The sequence below is a fragment of the Phodopus roborovskii genome, unplaced genomic scaffold (genome assembly GCF_943737965.1).
Source record: "Phodopus roborovskii unplaced genomic scaffold, PHOROB, whole genome shotgun sequence".
Taxonomy (NCBI): Eukaryota; Metazoa; Chordata; class Mammalia; order Rodentia; family Cricetidae; genus Phodopus; species Phodopus roborovskii.
In genome coordinates, this window is record NW_026126434.1 from 8,409,729 (window position 1) to 8,428,571 (window position 18,843).

Sequence of the window (18,843 nt, forward strand, 5' to 3'; positions counted from 1 at the left end):
GCTTTCTTTTATGAGTTTTGTATTTCTCCTTTCACACTGAGGTCTTTAATCCATCCAGAGTCCACCCTGGTACATGGTGTATGCTGGGGATCTGGCTTTATTTTTTCCAGTTAGGGAACTAGTTTCCTCAACACCAGCCACTAAACAAGTCACCCTTTCTCTGCTGATTTGTGGTGCCACCTATGTTATCTATCAAGTCCCTGTGCTTATACCTGAGTCAGCTTCTGCAAGCTCTACTCTGTCATGCAGGCCCAGCCATCTATCTTCAAAGATACCCTATGTGGACTGAGCATGGTAGCATGCGCCTACAATCCTAGCACTTAGGGGCTGAGGCAGGAGGACAGATATGTAAGGCTAGTGCGGCTCTATAGAGAAGCTATTCTCCAAGAATTAGAACCACCAACAATGTGTTTGGAGTTCTACTGCCCTCTTCTGTGCCAATTACCCAGGATGACACAATGTCATGCTGCCAGTACCCCACACCTCACAGACTCTGTGGTGCTTAATTGGCCCATCATTCCTCTCTCTGGAAAACTAGAATCAGAGGTGGCTGATACCCATGGGACAGACCTTGTGATCATTGTGATGACAACCAGTGAGAGATGACTGGGAAGGGGTGATGAGACAGGATGATTGATAGCCACCAAAGGCAGCCCTGTTTTAATAGCATCTGAGTGTCGCAGGACATGCAAGAAGGGGGTTAAAGAAGGACCCCAAGATAGGAGGCTATTGTGGGTTTTCTGTAGGTTCTAGATATGATCACAAGGGTCCTTCTAAGAGGGAGTAGATGGCTGTGAATGGGCAGGAGGGGGTAGATGATCTTAGCCATAGCCAGCAAGGGCATCAGTCACAGGTTGGGAGAGATGGGGATGTCCTGTACCCCAAGAAGGAAGTACTTGACAGCGTCTCAGCCAGTAAGATGTCCTTTCTCCAGAGCTATGCAAAAACGCCTCTTTGGCTGTTAACTAAGGATGCAACGTCAAGTGAATGCAGATACAGACAGAATGCAAGAGTAGACGGTTGTACACTACAATAGGGGTTAATATCCAGACCATTAAACCCAAGTCACCCAATGGAGTCATGGACAGATGACAGGAAAGACAGAGCTAAGGTGTGTGTGTGTGTGTGTGTGTGTGTGTGTGTGTGTGTGTGTGTGTGCAAATAGATAAATGAAAAAATAATTGGTATCCTTAACCATCAGGAAATGCCCATAAAAAGCCTATCACACCCCAGTCAGGATGACCATAATTAAAAATAACAAATAGTAAGGCATGTTGGAGAAGATGGGGAAAGGGAAACCTTGCCCAAAGCCATTAGGAGTGTAAACTGGTCTAGCTGTTATGGAAATCAGGGTAGAGGTTCTTCATATGGAAACAGAACTTCCATATGACCCCATCTATCACTCCTGGATGTATGTCTAATGGACACCAAGTCAACACCCCCACAGAGATAGATACTTGAACATTTATGTTTATTGCTGCACTATCCCTAGCAGCTAAGAAACAGATTTAGCCAAGAAACCAATTGACCGATGTTTTCCCAACAGCTAAGAAATGGATCCAGCCTAGATCCCAGTTGACGGATGGCTGGATGAAGGAAATGTACATGTACACAAGGAACTTTATTAAGCTGAAAAGAATGAGCTGCCATTTGCGGGAAAATGGATGGGACTGGATATTATGATGTTAAGTGAACTAAGCCAGATGCAAGAAGACAAACATGTAGAAATGATTTTTAAATGTGTATGTATATAGACATGAGAGAGAAAGGGGACTACAAAGAGAGAGAACGTGTAGAGAACGTGTCTGAAAGAAGGGAGGGAGGAAACAAGAGAGGGTAGTGAAATACATGTAACATAAAAGCAGAAGAGGGAAGTAAGTGTCTGGGGAAGAACCAGGGTGGGGGTGGGGAGTGCGGTGGGAGTGAATAAGAGCTAAGTGAAGATGTCATAAGGAACCTACTTCTTCACATGCCACAGAGATGGCTCCATTGGTAAAGGGCATGCTCAAGCAAGGACTTGAGGTTGGGGCCCTAGACCCACATACAAGCCTGGTGTGCTGGGGTGTCAGGGACAGCCACGTTCCTAGAGCTCACTGGCTAGCCAGTTTAGTTCAGCTGGCCAGTTCCAGGGTCAGTGGAGGGTCTCAAAATATAAGGGGGAAGCTAGGCATGGTGGTGCACACCTTTAATCTCAGCTCTCAGCAGGCAGAGTCAGGTGGATCTCTCTGAGTTCCAGGCCAGTCTGGGGCTACATAGTGAGACTCTATTCCTGGAGGTTGCGATAAGGTAGAGAGAGTGACAGAGGAAGACATTCCAAATCAGCCTTGGGCCTCTACTCACACACATGGAAAGGGGGAGAGGAAATATACATGGTGTCACCATTCCTAACCCCAGTAGATACAAATATGAAGACAGCATGCCCTGGGTGCCCATGAGACCCTGATACCTCTCAGCAAGTACCCCGCTATCTCTCTGAGTATCCCCAGTTTCTTCTAGTCTCAGCTAGATAAGGGTACAATCCCAACTTTTTGTCCTCAAGGTGCTTTACCTCACCTTCTGCTCCCCTAATCTTCAGCCCAGCTGGTCTATCTCTCTCATAGTCATCTCAGTCCCTTCTTCCTGGGACATCTTTGCCACCTAAGCTTCTGTCACTCAGTCTTGTCAGGAGTGTTAATACTCCTCATTCCCACAGTGGCTTTTGGACAATGACCCCATCCGTGTGGGTCTGGCATCCCTGAGCACTTGATCAGCACCAGGCACAGTCCTAAGTACTTCATACGTACAGATGTGACCCTCAAGAGTCCCCATGAGTCCTGCTTAGTGTCTAGACCATGAACTGCCTGGAAAACCAAAGCTATGCATGCATACATGCTGATTTCCCAAGCCCCCCTCGTTTGAGTGTCCTCCCTGTCTGTGTACACCTGTATTATTTTTCTTTACCTTGACTCGGTGTTTCCTTTTCAACAGTCACTCTGAAGAAGCCTATGTAAGAGATTGCCACAAATAGCCAGCTGCTCAGCCCCACCAGAGGCGACCAGAAGCCAACCATACAGCCCATGGTGATCTCTGTGGCTAGGAGCATGTGCTATCTGCTGAGGTCCAGCCTGCTCTGCTCTCTTAGCTCTAGAAGGATCTGAAGCAAGGCTAAGAGGTGTTATAGACACGAACACCCAAACAGACCTTATCCTGAGTGGAACTGACAGAAATAGAAACTGAAAGAAATCAAGAAGAGAATAAATGGCTCACCACACAAGTCAGAGCCATTTCACACCCCATGGGCCTGTAAGCCCTGCTACTAGCCATTAGCTCTTGGGAGTATGTATGTCACAGCTGGGGAGTCAGCTTCTGAGTATGCCCAAGGTCCTTGCCAGGACCACTGCTACCCTCAGCCTTTTCTGGTCCCAGGGAGGACTTCCGGTGGCCACATTGTAGATCCAGTATCTGGTGGCTCTCTAAGGCTTCTTAGGCATCACTGAGTCACATCCAGGCAATTCTGTCCCTGAAGACTTCAGAGACAGAAAGTCTCAGGACCTCAGACCCTCATTTGCTAGAAAGTCCTGTGATTCTCAACTAAATGGCTCTTGCTGACATTTAAGAACCAAACCATCACCGGGGGACAAGTCACAAGGCCTTTTAAAACAACACTTGACCAGCACCATTTTTACAAAGGGCACTTCTAGCTCAGGCTTCTGGGCTCCAGAGTGTGTCACTGGCCAGGTCCTCTGGAGTATGACATCTTTATGTCCTCCTAGAAGGAGGGGTGGCAGGACCAGGAAGCTGGACCACAGAGTCGTTGTATTCCATCTGTCTGTTTCTGTGACAGAAGCAGCCCCTTTCAGGGGCCCACCAGTGGTGCACAGTCAGCAGACCACGAATGTTCGAGGAGAAATTCATTCTGTGATGGTGTTTGCTTGTTTCAATCAATGTCTGCAAGTATCTGCTTGGGAATCTCTGTCTTCAGGTATTGGTCAAATATTTGAATGGGAGCAGCTAGTTAATTGCCTTAGGCAGAGCACTTGACAGTGAGGGAGAGAGGTGAAATAGGGCCTGGCAGGTAGCCTGGGGGTGGAGCACAGACTCCCACAAGAAATAAGGGTTGGGGGGCCAGAGAGGGTAGGCATGTTTGGGGAAGAGTTGTGCAGGGTAGGAAGCTGGGGACAGTGCCCAGAACCCATGTGCTGGTTTTAAACCCAGTTCTACTCCTTGTCCTGTGATCTTGTGCAACCTGGACTCAGTGCCTCCATCTGAAAATGGGAATAATAATTACAACATCTCATGGGATCTGGGAGGACTCAAAGGTCAGGCAGGTGAATTTCAGACTTGTTCTCAAATACCCCTGAGGTGTTAACTATTGTCCCATGTCACTACCCTTAGTTCATGAGATAAGTTCCCAATGTGGGTCCCAGTATGCAAGAGGGTACTAGGACTGAAGGAAGAGGAATGTCTCCCTGAAATGTATGTCCATAGTCTACCCTCCAGCAGGCAGCACTTCCCCCTTCAGTCCCTCCATCCAGGGGAATGTTCTGGAAGGACTGCTCTTCTGAACTCTAATGTAGTTCTTACAAAGCCATGCTGCAGGCTTGTGGTGAGCTGCCTGCACTGTGGGTCCTCCCCAGGTCTGCCTTGGATGTGCCTGGTGGGCAGAGACACTGGGACTGGTGGAAAGATGTCTTCTTCTCTCTGTCCCTCTTTCTTTTCTTGTGGCTTTAAGGCACAGACTTGATGGGAAAGATGAGCAGGGAGAGCGGTATTAGGACCTGGTGCCTTGTCTGGCTCAGCAGAGGAGAGGACTTCTGGGTAAAGATACATGTGCTGCTTACATGGGGTCACAGCACACAGGGCTCTAAAGTGCAGAGTGTGGGGAGAAGTCACCCCATTTCTACTCATGATTTGCTATGGCTTCAGGGTCACAGGAGGCCAGAAATGTGAGGCCATTCCGGTGGCGGTGGCTACAAGCGTTCTGACAGTAGAGGCAATGAGTCACCCTCTTCAAGCAGGAGGCAGTCTGACAGGGGAGGGCAGGAACAAAAAGCCAAAGAACACACATACGCACCCACAGGCCCTTCTAAAACTCTATGTGGAGGTTTATAGAGAGGGAGGTCAGTTATACAGTAGGGAGGAGGGCATAAGCCCATGAAGTCTGCGTTTTGAGGAAGCTGTAAATGGATTTTCTTTTCTTCATTCCTTCCTTCCTTCCTTCCTTCCTTCCTTCCTTCCTTCCTTCCTTCTTTCCTCCCTCCCTCCCTCCCTCCCTCCCTTCCTTTCTCCTTTTTTAAATCAGGTTTGCATTGAGCTCACAGAGATCTGCCTGTCTCTGCCTCCTGAGTGCTGGGACTAAAGGCGTGTGCCACCACCACCCAGCTGCTGCTCCTTCAATGTTCCAGGCTGGCCTGGAGCTCACCATGTAGCTGAGATTGACCATGAACTCTGATCGTCCTGCCTCTACCTCCCAGGGTGGAGCCTTTTGCTAGGATTAGCAGTATGCACCATCATGCCTGGTTTATCTAGTGCTGAGAAGGATCTCCATGCTCCCTGAACGCTAGGCAAGCGCTCTACCATCTGAGCCACATCTCTAGTCCCTTCCCACCAGGCTGAGGGGATTGTTTCTTGTAGGTGTTCATCAACTATACTGCCACTCTCTGATCTCTGATGCTGAGGATAGATAACACCTTGAATGCCTACTATGCTTGAGGTACACACTTGCATGTTTGGGGGAGTTTTACCTGCATTAACTCTTTCAGCCCTCCCTGGCAATCACCTTGCTAACATTCTCATTCCACAGATACTGAGATAGGGGCACACCTGCTCAGGGTCATGGGGTATTTGAGCCCAGGCTGGCTGTGAATAGATTTGTGGCTATGGAATCCTCTCTCCCCCCGGGGGTCTGGCCCCACAGTAGGCTCATAATAAATAATGATGACAAACACACTGGCAGCCACATAGGTGCAGATGTCACTCCCTTTGGTTCCCCAGGGAAGTCATGAATCATAGATACACTGGGTAGGAGGTGGCTGACTGCCTGGGTGACTGGAACTCCATCTGGTAGCTTATCCTCCTTAGAAGGCACTCCAGGGGGCCCCCACCTGCAGCCCCATTCAGATCCTCCAAACCTCAGCTAAGCTGAGCCCAGGGACTCAAGAACAGTGATGAGGGGGCTGTGGGTGACTTGGGGCTTAATATATTTGTAACCATATTGCAAAAGGGCAGGCCTAAGCGGGAGCCTTACGCTTAATCTTTCTCTTTTATTGCTTTTTCTCTTGTATGATTTAACCTTGCACCAGGTATCAAGCTAGATAAATAAAAACTTTTATTTCAGATTAGCCCCAGCTGGGGGCTGCCTTGAAGGTTGAGCAGTCATTCAAGGCATCTGATGAGAAGGCAGCTGGGAGCTGGGCTGTCTAGTGGGGCTCATCCCAAGTTCAAAGTCGCCTAGGTATATCAGATCCAGGACCTTTTCTGGGGTGGGTACAGCAAGGCTCTGGTTAGTGCCTGCAGCCTGAGGAGGGGGAGACATAGCCTTTGGGCTTGTTTGTACTCCTATTACCTGCTCCTCCCAGGTATTCTGAGGGTTTCACCTCGCTGGGCCACACTGCCTTTCCTGATATGTTCTTTACTAAACAGTGAGCTCACAAGCTCAGTGACACCAGCTCTCCATTCCAAGATGGTCTCTGGGGCTGAGCATGGGGCCTGGCATTTGGTAGCTACTCTGTTAATATACAGTGGTTAACTGAATGAATGATTCCTAACTTCTAGCTCTGCACACAGACCATAGGCTGATATGATTGCTTGGTGTCTAGGACAAAAAGATGGGAGTCTTGGAAACAAGAAGCCTTTTGGTTTGAATCCTGGGCAGGTGCTTAAGTGGGCTTCATATGCTCTGTGTATTTTAATGTCTTTTTCTCTAGAAGGGTTATAGCCAGTCACACTGTAGATGGACATGGCCAAGGAAAAGTGTCCCCTATGTTCAGAGAGACAGACAAGATGGCCAAAGCAGTGTGGCTTATAATAGCAAGTCCCCAAGTTTGCATGGATGAAGTAATATGCTAGTGGAGATGAGCAACTGACATAATACCAACAACATGTGAGGATTTGAAATAGAGTGGAAGATGCATGTCTCCAAAATAGAGGACTTTAAAAAAGAAAGTTCAAGGACAACCAAGTCCAAATAGTGTGTGATATACATAGATGTGACATTTTCCCAAAGCAAGGGGATGAGAAAGTGGTGAAATGGAAGGTATGGCCCTGCTGACCTGGAGGAGGGGAAGTGGTGGCTGAGGGAGGGTCACACAGGCCTGAGTAAGGTTTGAGTAATAGCCTTGCTCTCACAGAGCTGGTGGGCTCCCAGGTGTCCACAATATTATTAAAGTCATGAATGAGCTGGGCATAGTGACCAACTCTTGAATCCCAGTACTCAAGAGGCAGAAGCAGTTGGAATCCTGGGAGTTGAAGCCAGCCTGGTCTACAAAGTGAGTTTCAGGACAGCCAGAGCTACATAACAGCAAGACATTGTCTAAGATAAAAATAAAGTCAGGAATGAAATAAAACAGCCATCTGTGAACCAATATTGACAACAAACAAAGAATTCTGCTTAAATCAATTCTGAGTTACGCCGAGTTAAGGGGGAGAGAGAGAACCTAAATGACATGATAGCTAGTTTTATAATCTGCCCAAGACCCAAAAGGCCTTGGAAGTTCATTCAAAGATAAGGACAAAAGTACAAGGATCCAGAGGAGAGAAAGAAGCCGCTGTGGGGGTGGGTGGAGAGGATGAGGATCTCCCATCATGCCCCACTGCTGCAGCCACCTCAGTCAGGACTGGGACAGAAGAGAAGAAGCTCCCATCCTGAGCTGTCAAATTCAAGGGTCCATGACTTTATTCCTGTCCAGCACGTCCAGTGGGCAAATAGACTCAAGAGCTATCAGTGAGGGAGGTTGAAGCAGGATGTGTCTGTAGGATAACAGGCACCTAGGAGGCCCACGTCCCCCAAGTAAGGGTCATTCCTGCCTGAGATGAGAGCCATAAAAAATGGTGCAGAAAGAAGAATCCCAGACTGTCCTTGCCACAAAGCCTTTGTAAAGTCCCCCTGACTTGTGCGATTCACAGGAAGTCAACAAATGGCAGGCTGCAGTTCCTGGCCAAGGAACTCCTGGGTCCCATGTAAGGTCAAGGAGGATCCTGCACACCCAGGTGGCAGTAAAAATTGTTTCCCTCAGAGTTGGTGCATAGAACATCACCAGAAGGAACTGCTGGCAGAGAGATGGTCCGGAGAGAGGAGGAGGAAGGTTCAGGGGAAGCAGCCTGTGGATCTCGGGAGTTCACCGGAAGGAATGGAAGACAGCACAGCATACCGTCATTAGCTTGGTACTGGAGGCAGGGCATTGTGAATAATGCTTAGAGTGCTTAGAGGATTCAATTCATCATTTCCAACACAGAGGCTATGTCCCTAAGTACTGTCAAGAAAGAGAGCCAGAGAATGCTGATAGGCTGTGCCTTAGACAGCACATTCCCTGCAGCTGTGGCTAGAGAGGCAGACAGCTTCTCAATAGATAGCAGCTGGCAGAGGGCAAGGCGAAAAAAAAATCTCTAGAGGCCTATCATTGCTCCGGGCTCAGCTGGTGATGTCTGCCTGGGTGAGGGATGGGGTGGTCTGATGCAGGTGCTGATGTGGGTCTAGGGTGAACACTCATGGTTGTAAACAGATCTTACAAGCCTAGGCCTCCAGCTGGGCTCAGTGGTCAGAAGTGTGTGTGTGTGTGTGTGTGTGTGTGTGTGTGTGTGTGTGTGTATGTGTGTTTCCCCTCCTTTATTTGTATTCTCTATTTTCACACTGTCACTAGGGTCTGCTCAAACCCCTTTAACCTTATTTTGGAGGGTCTGTGAAGAGACCTTGTTGGCCTGTTAACGACATATTCATGTCTTCCTATTCTGATCCATATGACAGACCATTCTGTGAATCCCTAGTCTGACCAGCCAGCCATGCTCAGGAACCCAACTCCACCCCACCCCCTTCATGCCCTTAACCAATATCCCTGTTACTGCTCCATGATCTGCCCTCCATAGGCCAGCTACATGCTAGGCCTGCATCTGGGGCTTCCAGGTACCCACTGAGTCAGAGTCTGGGCGTGTCAGTCAGACTTCCAAAGTGGCTCCACTGCTGTGCTTTCTCTTCCTAGAGGAAGGGAAATGCACAACAGCTTAATCATAAGCGCTTTGATGTGTCTTACTGGATGGTCTCCCATGTTGGCTGTATGTGCTCCAACTTTCCCGCCTAAACAATCTACTTTCACAAACAATCTCATCCGATAGCAGATCCAGGAAGGAGTCCAGTACCTTACTGCCCTACACCATTGTGGCTGGCACCATTGAGCCTGTGTGACCATGCAAATGAGGTTGATGTGCTGTAAGATGGTGGGGGGAAGGGTTAGAACCAGCATATGTCTTTTATTCTAGACGAGTCCTTCCTAAGCAGTCCTGTTTTCCCACTATTCCCCACCTGTCCTACTCCACCCCCCCATGAGTCCCTGGAGACTCCTGCTCCTAATTATACACGCGCACACACACACACACACACACACACACACACACACACGTGCCCACGTGCATGCGATTCACACATAAAGAGTAAGATACTTTTCGCCCTCCTAAGTAGGAAACTTCACACTCTTGGTTCCTCAGTGCTGCCTGTGGAGAACACATGCAGAGCTTTCACAGTGAGAGCCTCAGTCAGGCGATATCAGTGTCATCAAGTGGCAGTCACTTTACACAAAGTCTCAACAGTTTTGCTCAGCTTTGTAGAGGTTTGATTGACAAGTCAAAGTCGTATATGGTTGGGATGTGCAACCAGGTGCTTTGACAGGTGCATGCATTGTCTGTGACAATTGGACTGGTGACAGCTACACCCACCAGCTTACCTAGCTCTGATCTAGGGTATGTGATGATGTTGCCTTGGCTTGCTCCTCGGCAGGTTCAGGACGCAGAATGTCAGCATTAGACTGCACTGGGCAGTGTCCAGGACTTGTTCTAATGAATTACCCTCTTAACAGGTTCTTCTCATCCTCCATCTCCCCATCTCAAGAAACAGCCTTCTCCTCTTTGTTACTGTGAGTTCTTTATCCTGATTTCACATATAAGTCACACCATGGGGGAAGGGTTGGGAATCTTCCTTATTACACTTAGCTGCAGTGAACATGGGGCCCTTACTTTGATCATCACAGTTTCTCACCTGGCCAGGGGAGATGTCTCTTGGGTACAAGTAGCATTTGATTTTGAATTGTGCCTGTCTGAGGCTCTGAAGGTATGTTTAAGGCCAGGGTTAGGGAACTTAGTGGTAGAGCTCATTCTTGCCTATCATGTGCATGGTCCTGGGTTTCATCCCCACCATTGAAAAGAAAGAAAGGAAAATACAAACGATGCAGAGAAGTCCCAGGCTCCTTCCTGGCCAACACCACCTGGACCATAGCAGCTGGCTAGGGCTCCTCCGTCTCTTGGTGGGACATTATAGCATCCTTCCTGTCGGTCTGCCTGCTTTAGCCTGTTACTATTCACACCCTTTCCATACTGAGCATTCCCAAACCATGTCCAGATTCTTTCCTCTCCTGCTGAGGCCTGGGTGGTCTACCAATGCTCTCATGACCCAGGCTGGCCCTCTCCAAGCCATGCAGCTGGCCCTGGTACCTCCAGTAGTTTGTCTCCTCACCACCTCAGTTGCTCTGCACTCAGCCATAGACTCACGGTAAGTGACAGCTGTGCCTGGCTCCCCTCACTCTGCACACCATGCTAATCCCCATTTACGATCTCCATTCATGACCTGTGGTGCAAGCCATCTTTGATGGCCAAACCTTGGCAAGGTTCCTACTCCCAATGGTTGGATGTGCAGCGCCTCATAAAATTTCCTTATTTCTTCTTACAAAAGAAAGTAGGGGGTCCCCTGGGGAGCCCCAGCCCACACCAACATCTAGCCCTACCTCTAAAGATGCAGCCCAGCTTCTTCGATCTCCCTCACTACCACTGCCTCCCCCTTAGTTACCCTGGAGTTCTTCACAGCCCCTATACAGCTATAGATCCACCTTCCTGGAAACACTGAAGGTTCCTAAGACCAAGATGGGTCTCCACCCTTTCAGAGCATCATCACCATTCCTGGCCTTCTGTGGTGGATGAAAGTGCTTCCTGTCTCTGTGAGCACCTGCCATGGAACTCATGCTCCATTGACTGACTACAGGCTTGCTTGGTTCTTGCAGCATCCTGCCAGGCATGATCACTGTCTGGAGCTAAGTCTGGGGAAGCCTTACACCAGAGCAGGGTCTTCTATAGCAATCTGAGCATGGGTGCAACACCTGACTGTGGGTAACTCAGGAGACCTGCAATGTTACAGTTTTACACACTGTCAATAGGACACATTGATATTATTTCTTGGCCATGCTAGGATGGCACACATGTGCCCAGGAGCCCCACACATGTTAAGCCCATGCTCTCTTGCTGAGCCAGCCCTTTATGTCATGGAAACTGTACTTCTCAATTGAGAATAGCCAGGCCTCAAGTGCTCAGTAGTCTTGGGGCAGCTTACTGGCCAGCATGCCTGGAGGCACACCAAGGACAGTGGTCCCAGGCCCTTGCTCAATGCTTCTCTGTACCTTGAGGAAACGAACCAGTCCTGAGGGTCCTTCCTTGACAATTACTAATCAATCCTTAGTGTTTCATGGTCCTTCCAGGACCATTAGGTCTACATAGGGATTTTCTTTTTCTTCTTAAAAAAAATTGTATCTGTACCATCCCCCCCCACTTTCCTTGCTCCCTCCCTTCCTTCCTTCTTCTTCTTCTTTTTTTTAATCATTTTATTTTTGAGACAGAGTCTCATGGAGCCCAGGATAGCCTCAAACTCACCCACTTGCTTCACAGCCAAGGATGACCTGGAACTTTTCTGATCCTTCTGCCTCCATCGAGTGTTGGTATTACAGGTGTGCACCATCATGGCTAGTGTTATGTAACATGGAATGCTAAGCAAGCATTCGACCAACTGAGCTACATCCACAGCCCTAGAATTGTTAACCTCATCTTATAGGCCATGAAGCCTGCAGTGAGTAAAACACCCTCCTGAAATACAACCTGGCAGAGAGCAAAGCATGTCCTCAAACCCACAGGTTTGGATACCTGCTCCAGTGGGGAAGACAGTGTCCCTTGCATTAGGACTGCCTGTGTTAGAAGAGAGATGCCACCAGGAGTGTTCACACAGACTTCAGGCTAGAACAGGAGTCTTTAAAGGGCCTTGTAGCCTGGCAAGGAAAGGATGGTGCCGCTAATGCCCAGGATGATAGGCAAAGGAAGACATGGGGTCCACGCCAAGTCCTCTGTGGGAAAGAACCTGGTCATTCATCAGGTTCAGTGTGGCCATAAGGGGCTGAGAACAAATTGATGGAGATGGAGCCATAACTTAGCACCGAAGGCCTCTTTGTTCTTGGCAAAACAGAGGGATTATTAGTAGTGGGGAGAGCACTTGTGGGCAGATGTAAATCCCCTTGCTTGTGCCTGATAAACAGCCCCAAGAGGACAGGGCTTCAGGTCTGGACAGGTTAGCTGCATGCTCTGGATTTTAGCTTGGGCCTGTGTGCACCTGGTTGGGGCAGGAGGGTCTAACCATATAAAGTCCAAACCACCATGCTAGGCGGCTGAGGTGGCTGAGGCACAGGTGGCCTCCAGGACCCAAGAACAACAATGACTGCATTAGTATACATCAGTGTCTATTTTGGGTTGGAACCAGAATGGGGACATGGTAGGAGGCATCAGAGGGACTCAGGAGTGCAAGCACCAATTCCTACAGATGCTCAACCCAGACTGGCTGCATCTGCTTGCTTTGGGGTTTTCTGAACTTACAGCATAAGAGTAAGTAACTGTAGGTTGCTGGAGGCCTGCAACACTCCTAGCCTCCTATGATCCTAGGGACTGGGGGGGGGCTCCCTCCCACTGCAGCTGCCCCCCCCCAGCAGCTTCTGGAAGTATTATCAAGAGCAAATGCTTACAAAGTGTTTTCCATAATTTAGTTAAGATCATCACATGACCAAGTCACATGATCCATAGACCACCCTGATGCAAGTATTCTTCCTGTGCCCAATACATGAGTGACAAATGAGACAGACCCAACCAACACAGCTATTTAGGAGGACCTCCCTTCTCCTTTCTTGAGCCCCATGCCTTTCTCTCTTTGGGGAAGGGCTCTGACCATATCACTCTCTTTTCTTGGGGTGTGGGGTGGGATGGCCTGACTTCTTCTTCCTCATCTGTCTAGCTTGCCTGGACACGCCAGGATGGCCCTTCAGAGACTGCATATTGAACAGGGACACTGTGAGCAGGTGTGCATGGTGCAGGAGCAGAACCAGTGTTTATGAGTGAGGGCAACTTATCCCCTGGACAGCGCCTCTGAGCTGTCATGGGTCTGTGTCTGGGTGAGGCATGAGCTGGGCATCTCCTCACTTGTCAGGAGCCATCAATTCAGTCAGCTGCTATTCTACACGGTCAAGGCAACTATTGGTGGGAAGGGCACCAATGTGTCTCCTGCGGTGATACCCCAACACTACCTGAATGCTTGTCGGCTGGAAGTGTGACTAGAACATGAAATCAGACAGGAGCAGTTCTGTTTGTTCCAAAGTGATGTAAAAATTGTAACCTTATTCAGGAGATAAGGACAGAAATCCTGGAGCACAGAGGGAGGTTAGATAAGGGTCAGCATATTCCATCCAGGCTCAGAGCCCCAAATGTCCTGCAGCTTCAGCGGTTAGACAGTAGCAGTAACACAAATTTTTCTTCCCAGGCCCCCCCCCCAAGGCACCAGGGTCTTTTAACTCCATTCCTTCCTTTTACCTTTGTCCCCATCCTTAGCAAGGACTGTACCTGGAAGTCAGGGCTCAAACACCATCCCATGTAGTCCACGGCTCTTTGAGCCTGAGGCCCCCGCAGCGGCTCCCTTGGGATGTGTGACAAATACTGCTGACTTTGGCTTACCTGACACTATAGTGTAGCCAATCCCCCGGGGTCGTCCTTTATCCTGGTCCACAGCAGTGATCACCCGGACAGTGGTGCCCTGGTTGGGAGAGAGGAGGGACTTGAGTTCAGTCACCTAGATCCAAGGCTGCTGTCTTTGTGGATATCCTAGAGCTCTTAGTTTCTGTCCCCAGGTCAACTCCCAGCTACAAAGCTTGACCAGAAAATGGGTACCACACATCATTTCTCATGACTCCAGTAGCATTGTCCTCAGTCCCCATTCCCTCACAGTACTGATGGTCAAGGGACTTGGAGCTGAGGGAGACAGAAAAGTGAGTATAGATTTTCTTCTCACAGAGAAAAGGGCCAAGGATAGGCCCAGACAGCTGCTGTGCACATCTGGGGTTCTGAGATGGACAAATGCACATGAAAGAGTAGGTGTCCACCTTGTCCACCTGGAGGAGCCTGAAAGGGATGTCCAGATGGCAGCATTGAGGGTTGATTGTGAGGAATTAGTAGGCATTCTTTAAGGAAAGAAAAAAGGAAAGGGGAGTGCCCCAAGGAGAAAGTACACCACGGGCCAGGGTTTGGTTTGAGTACTTCTAGGAAGAGATGCTTGTAAGTAACCATTAATTGATGGCAGTTCACTGAATGAATAAACAAATGTATATATACCAGGAAGAAATTGACAGCATCATCATGAGCTGTCCTTTGCAAGGAGCAATCTCTATTCCCTTCTCCAGGCCACATCACACCATTGCATAGGCCAGCTGTCACCGCCCACCCTATACCTGAGGTTCATGTCCTAGAAATTTTCTCTGGGTGATGGACAACTGACAGGCCACACCTCTATCTTTTGGGGGTAGAAATCTAAAAAGGGCTCTTGTGACCTTGTGTGCTTCTCATTCACCTTCTGGCATAGTTCTCTGCCTCAGGGGCAAGAACATCCTCCAAGTCCTCCCAGGCTGGCTGTGGAGACACAGCAGGAGCCTCAACCTCCTCCCCCAGGCAGCACACCTCCTCCCAGATGGCTTTCCGGCCTCCCTTAGCCTAGAGTGCAGAAGATGGAGTGCCTCCAAGCTCCCTGAGGGGATGTGGGAATATCTTGGGGTATATGCAGAGGCCAGACCATATGGCAGGCAAGCCCATTCTTTGTCCTCTCTCCCAGGGAACAAGAGCTCTGTTCTGATCCTCTGGGCTCATTAAGAAGTTGGGTGAATAGGCTATGAGAAGAACTAAGTGGCCACACTGAAAAGCACCCCTTCCTCAGCACAGAGAGTTGCTGAAAAATCTGGCCCAAGGGACTTAGGTACCATAGCTGCAAAATGTCCTAAGACATGGCCTTTTCTGCAGATGAAGAGGCTCCTGGAGGGGCCAGAGCAGGGAGTGAGTGAACAAGAAGCCAGGCTCATATTTAAATACTCTGGCCCCAATGTTCTTTGTCCACTAGGTACTGTGGCAGCTGCAGAGTTCTGCTATAATACTGCTAATGCCATTTCCGAATGTCACTGCTCTGTGTCAAGAACTAGCCTAAGCACTGGTTCCCGTGGAATTTGGAAATGCCTATGTGCCAGCCATCCCTGGTGATGCCATGTGTTCTAGACTACCAAAGGGTAGTCACATGGTAGACCAGTCACCTTGCCCTCCCAAGCCTCCTCCCAAGCTTCCTCTCACAGAGCATGGAGAGCCCCTGACTCCAAGTACACGGAGGCCACAAGAAAGCCCTAGACATGAAGGGTCCACACAGCTTCCTGCATCATCCCACTGGAGGCTCTTTTGGGGGAACCTGCCCAGCTATGGACTCACTGTTCACAGGCGAGACCTGGTTTGTCTCCACAAGGAGGTTCCAAGGGTATAGAACTATCCTGAAGCTTTAACTTCAGGCTTTCTAGGCATGGGGGCAGCTCTGTTTTGCCTAGGTACCACATGTATCCTATAAGAGGGTTCCTAGAGCAGGGCTATACCTGCCAGGATGACTAAGGTCAGCTCCAAGATAGAGTTACTCAACAATACACTTAAGGGAAAGATGTAGGTCTTGCCATATCCCAGGTATGTTGGGCTGGGCTTAAGAGAACAGGGTAAGGCAGCTATGCTGGCCTGTCCAGAGGAGTCTGTGGCCCAAGAGCCCCTCAGTCCTCAGAGCCCTGAGGATACCATCCCTGGGGTGGAGATCAGGGTACCCCTGGGTGGGTGGGGACACATGGAAGAACTGGCTATGTGGGACATAAGGATAAGGAGAGACTCTCTCAGCCAAAGTTGGACCCAAGCCTCTTCTGAGCAAGCTCTGCCAGGCTCTCAATCAGGTTTGGGGTTTCATCTCTTTTTGGGTAAATAAATCCACTTTTAATAAAACTCTGAGCTTTTAATACAAGTGCAGACAGAAAGCCTAGAAATGTTATGAGAAGGAATTAACAAGGAGGTATGGGGGCTCTTGGGAGCCCACGGCTCTTGTTTCAGAGTCTCAGTGATTATATTTTCAATATACTGCAACTTATTTCCAAAGAGTGGAATGGGGAGGAAGTGTAGTCTGCCAGCACAGAGCTGGGCCTCCAAGGATGAGTCCATGCCTACAGCTTGTGGCTCGGTGGAAAATGAGACCCTTGGGGGTCTGGCCAGCAGAGCAAGTGGGAGACCCTGCTCCAGCTAGAGGGCTCAAGACAGGCCTCTGCTGAGGGACTCTTCCTTTCCACAGACACTCATGCTGTGAGGAGTAGGTGACCTTCTGGGAAGCAAGGCTCTATTCAGAGTGACAGGTGACAGGCTTGCTAGGTCCTGACTCCTTGTGACAAGAAGAAAAGTAGAGAGGTGGTTAAAGATTAGAGTCCTGTAGACCTCCCATGTCTTGTTTCCTATCTATAAAATGGGTGTAAGAGGATCCAACTCACACACACACACACACACACACACAGGAAATATAAGAGACACTATATATTCAGCCCTAGAGAGCTGCTCTGTACATCTGATAAAACCTTGGAACAATGCATAAATTTCCCATTTCTAAACAATTTCAGCTAGTTTGGACCCTCAACATTCCACATGATAAGTTCCATTCTCGAGCTAAGGAGTTTTCCCTACATTTGAATAGCTGGTACCCCATGAGGAAGAGCCAGTTAAATGAGTATCTCCTGGGTACCAACCATGTGCCAGGCATGATGGGTATGAAGAGATTCTAGTGATCCCCCTCCTCAAAGGAGGACATCTTCTTGGAGCTTTCAAGAATTTGCTTAAGCTCATAAGGCATGGTGGAAAGGCAGAGTGCAGGTAGCTGGGGAAAGGAAGGTTAAGCCTGGAATGAGCCACTCACTCTAGCAGAGATTGGAGGGCCAGGACTCTGGCTGGTGGGTAGGAAGTGGGGCATGAGCTGGGACTTCACTGGAAGGAACCATGTCTCTGCCCTTGTGTGGCCTGTCCCAAGGAAAGTGGCTGCAGCAGGGACCAGACTGGACTGTGCTGGGCCTCAGACACTACTACCAATCTCATTCTCTGTAAGCTTAGCTGGGACACCCCAGCTGTTATTTCTCTGACATGATTAAGGACTTGAAAGGTGACATGCAGTTTGCTTTGGAAGTGGGGAGGGGGAGAGTTACTGGGGTGGGGGTTGGCTGGTGGGGACTGCTGGGGACTTCCGACGAGAGCTGCCACAGCAGATTCTGAGGCAGAAAATCCTATTTCTCAGTCCTTAATTCCAGTCAATTCCAGTCAAAGGGCTGATAGGCATCGCTGGCAGTAATTTGTGCAGCCTATCCGCTCTTTTCACCTTCTGTCGGCCCCTCACTGACGGGCAGGCCGACATGCTGCTGTTCGAGTGAGGAAATTAAAATTTGATGCAATAATCCCAAATAAGAAGGATTTTATTAGGTAATATATACACTTTAGATGAAGCTTGCTAGCCTGATACACTGATAGAGGGAGGCATACATGCTGGGAACTACAGATAAAGAGGGGGAGCCGGGAAGGTGGGGCAGGGTCTTGACAGGGCCCCTGGGAGCAGCAGAGATGAGGCTGGGCATGAGGGTTGCCTGGGTCCTCCAGCCTGGGATACTGAACAGGCCATTCTGCATCTCAGCCCTGGCTCAGCTAAGAAATGAGTGTGTTGAAATCAGTGCATCACACTAAAGGGACGTGGGGATCCAGATCAAGGCATGGAAACTGATTAGCAGCCTGGAGACATTGGGCCTGGAGCATGTGGGAACTGGCTTAGAGGAGAAGGCTCTAAAGGATGGGAAAGTGGGGAATTCCTTTTCCAATGAGGAACTAAGAGAAGCAGATCCATGCAAAGGCTATGGGGCTAGTCAATGCCCAGAAGAGGCTGGAACCCAACTCACTGCTTGGTCTGCTTTCTCAACTGGACCACAACCCTTGCAAAAAGTGCTTACCATGACCCCACAGCATGGGTGCAGTAGCTCCCTAGGAACTGGCAGACAATGGGCAACACAAGCACAAAAAGAAATTTTAAGATCACTGAGATTAAGAAGACAATCACATGACAAGCAGCAGAGGGCTTGGCATGAGCAGAGTGAGTGTAAAGGAAAACATACATCTGGTCTGTTCCATGCAATCTTCTAGAAAAGAAGGGTGTAGCTTACATAGCCCAGGGCCCTACATACAAGACAAATAATAAATACCTGGGAAATGGGTATGAGGCTGAAGGAGGGAATGAGTGCCCGGAGGAACAGAGGAAAACTGATATCAGGCATGAGCACCTGTGTAAGTTATGAAGGCATCACCATGGGACTTGGGGGAAGCTGTGTAAAAGACATGGTCTTGTGACAATCTCATGAAGAGTGGCTAAATAGGTCACCCCATAGCTAATGGGCCCATGGACTCACCAGCCACAACAGTTTTATGTCTATGAGAAGGGGTTCCTTCTGG

General features: G+C 49.1%; 1 protein-coding gene across 1 annotated transcript in view; it reads right to left on the minus strand.

The window, feature by feature from the left end:
* Cdh23 (cadherin related 23) overlaps positions 1-18,843 on the minus strand; it is a 317,335-nt gene that overhangs the window by 190,644 nt on the left and 107,848 nt on the right. Inside the window, exon 8 of the mRNA XM_051186787.1 lies at positions 13,993-14,071. Coding sequence (XP_051042744.1) covers positions 13,993-14,071 — 79 coding nt within the window. The remainder of the gene's footprint in view (positions 1-13,992; positions 14,072-18,843) is intronic.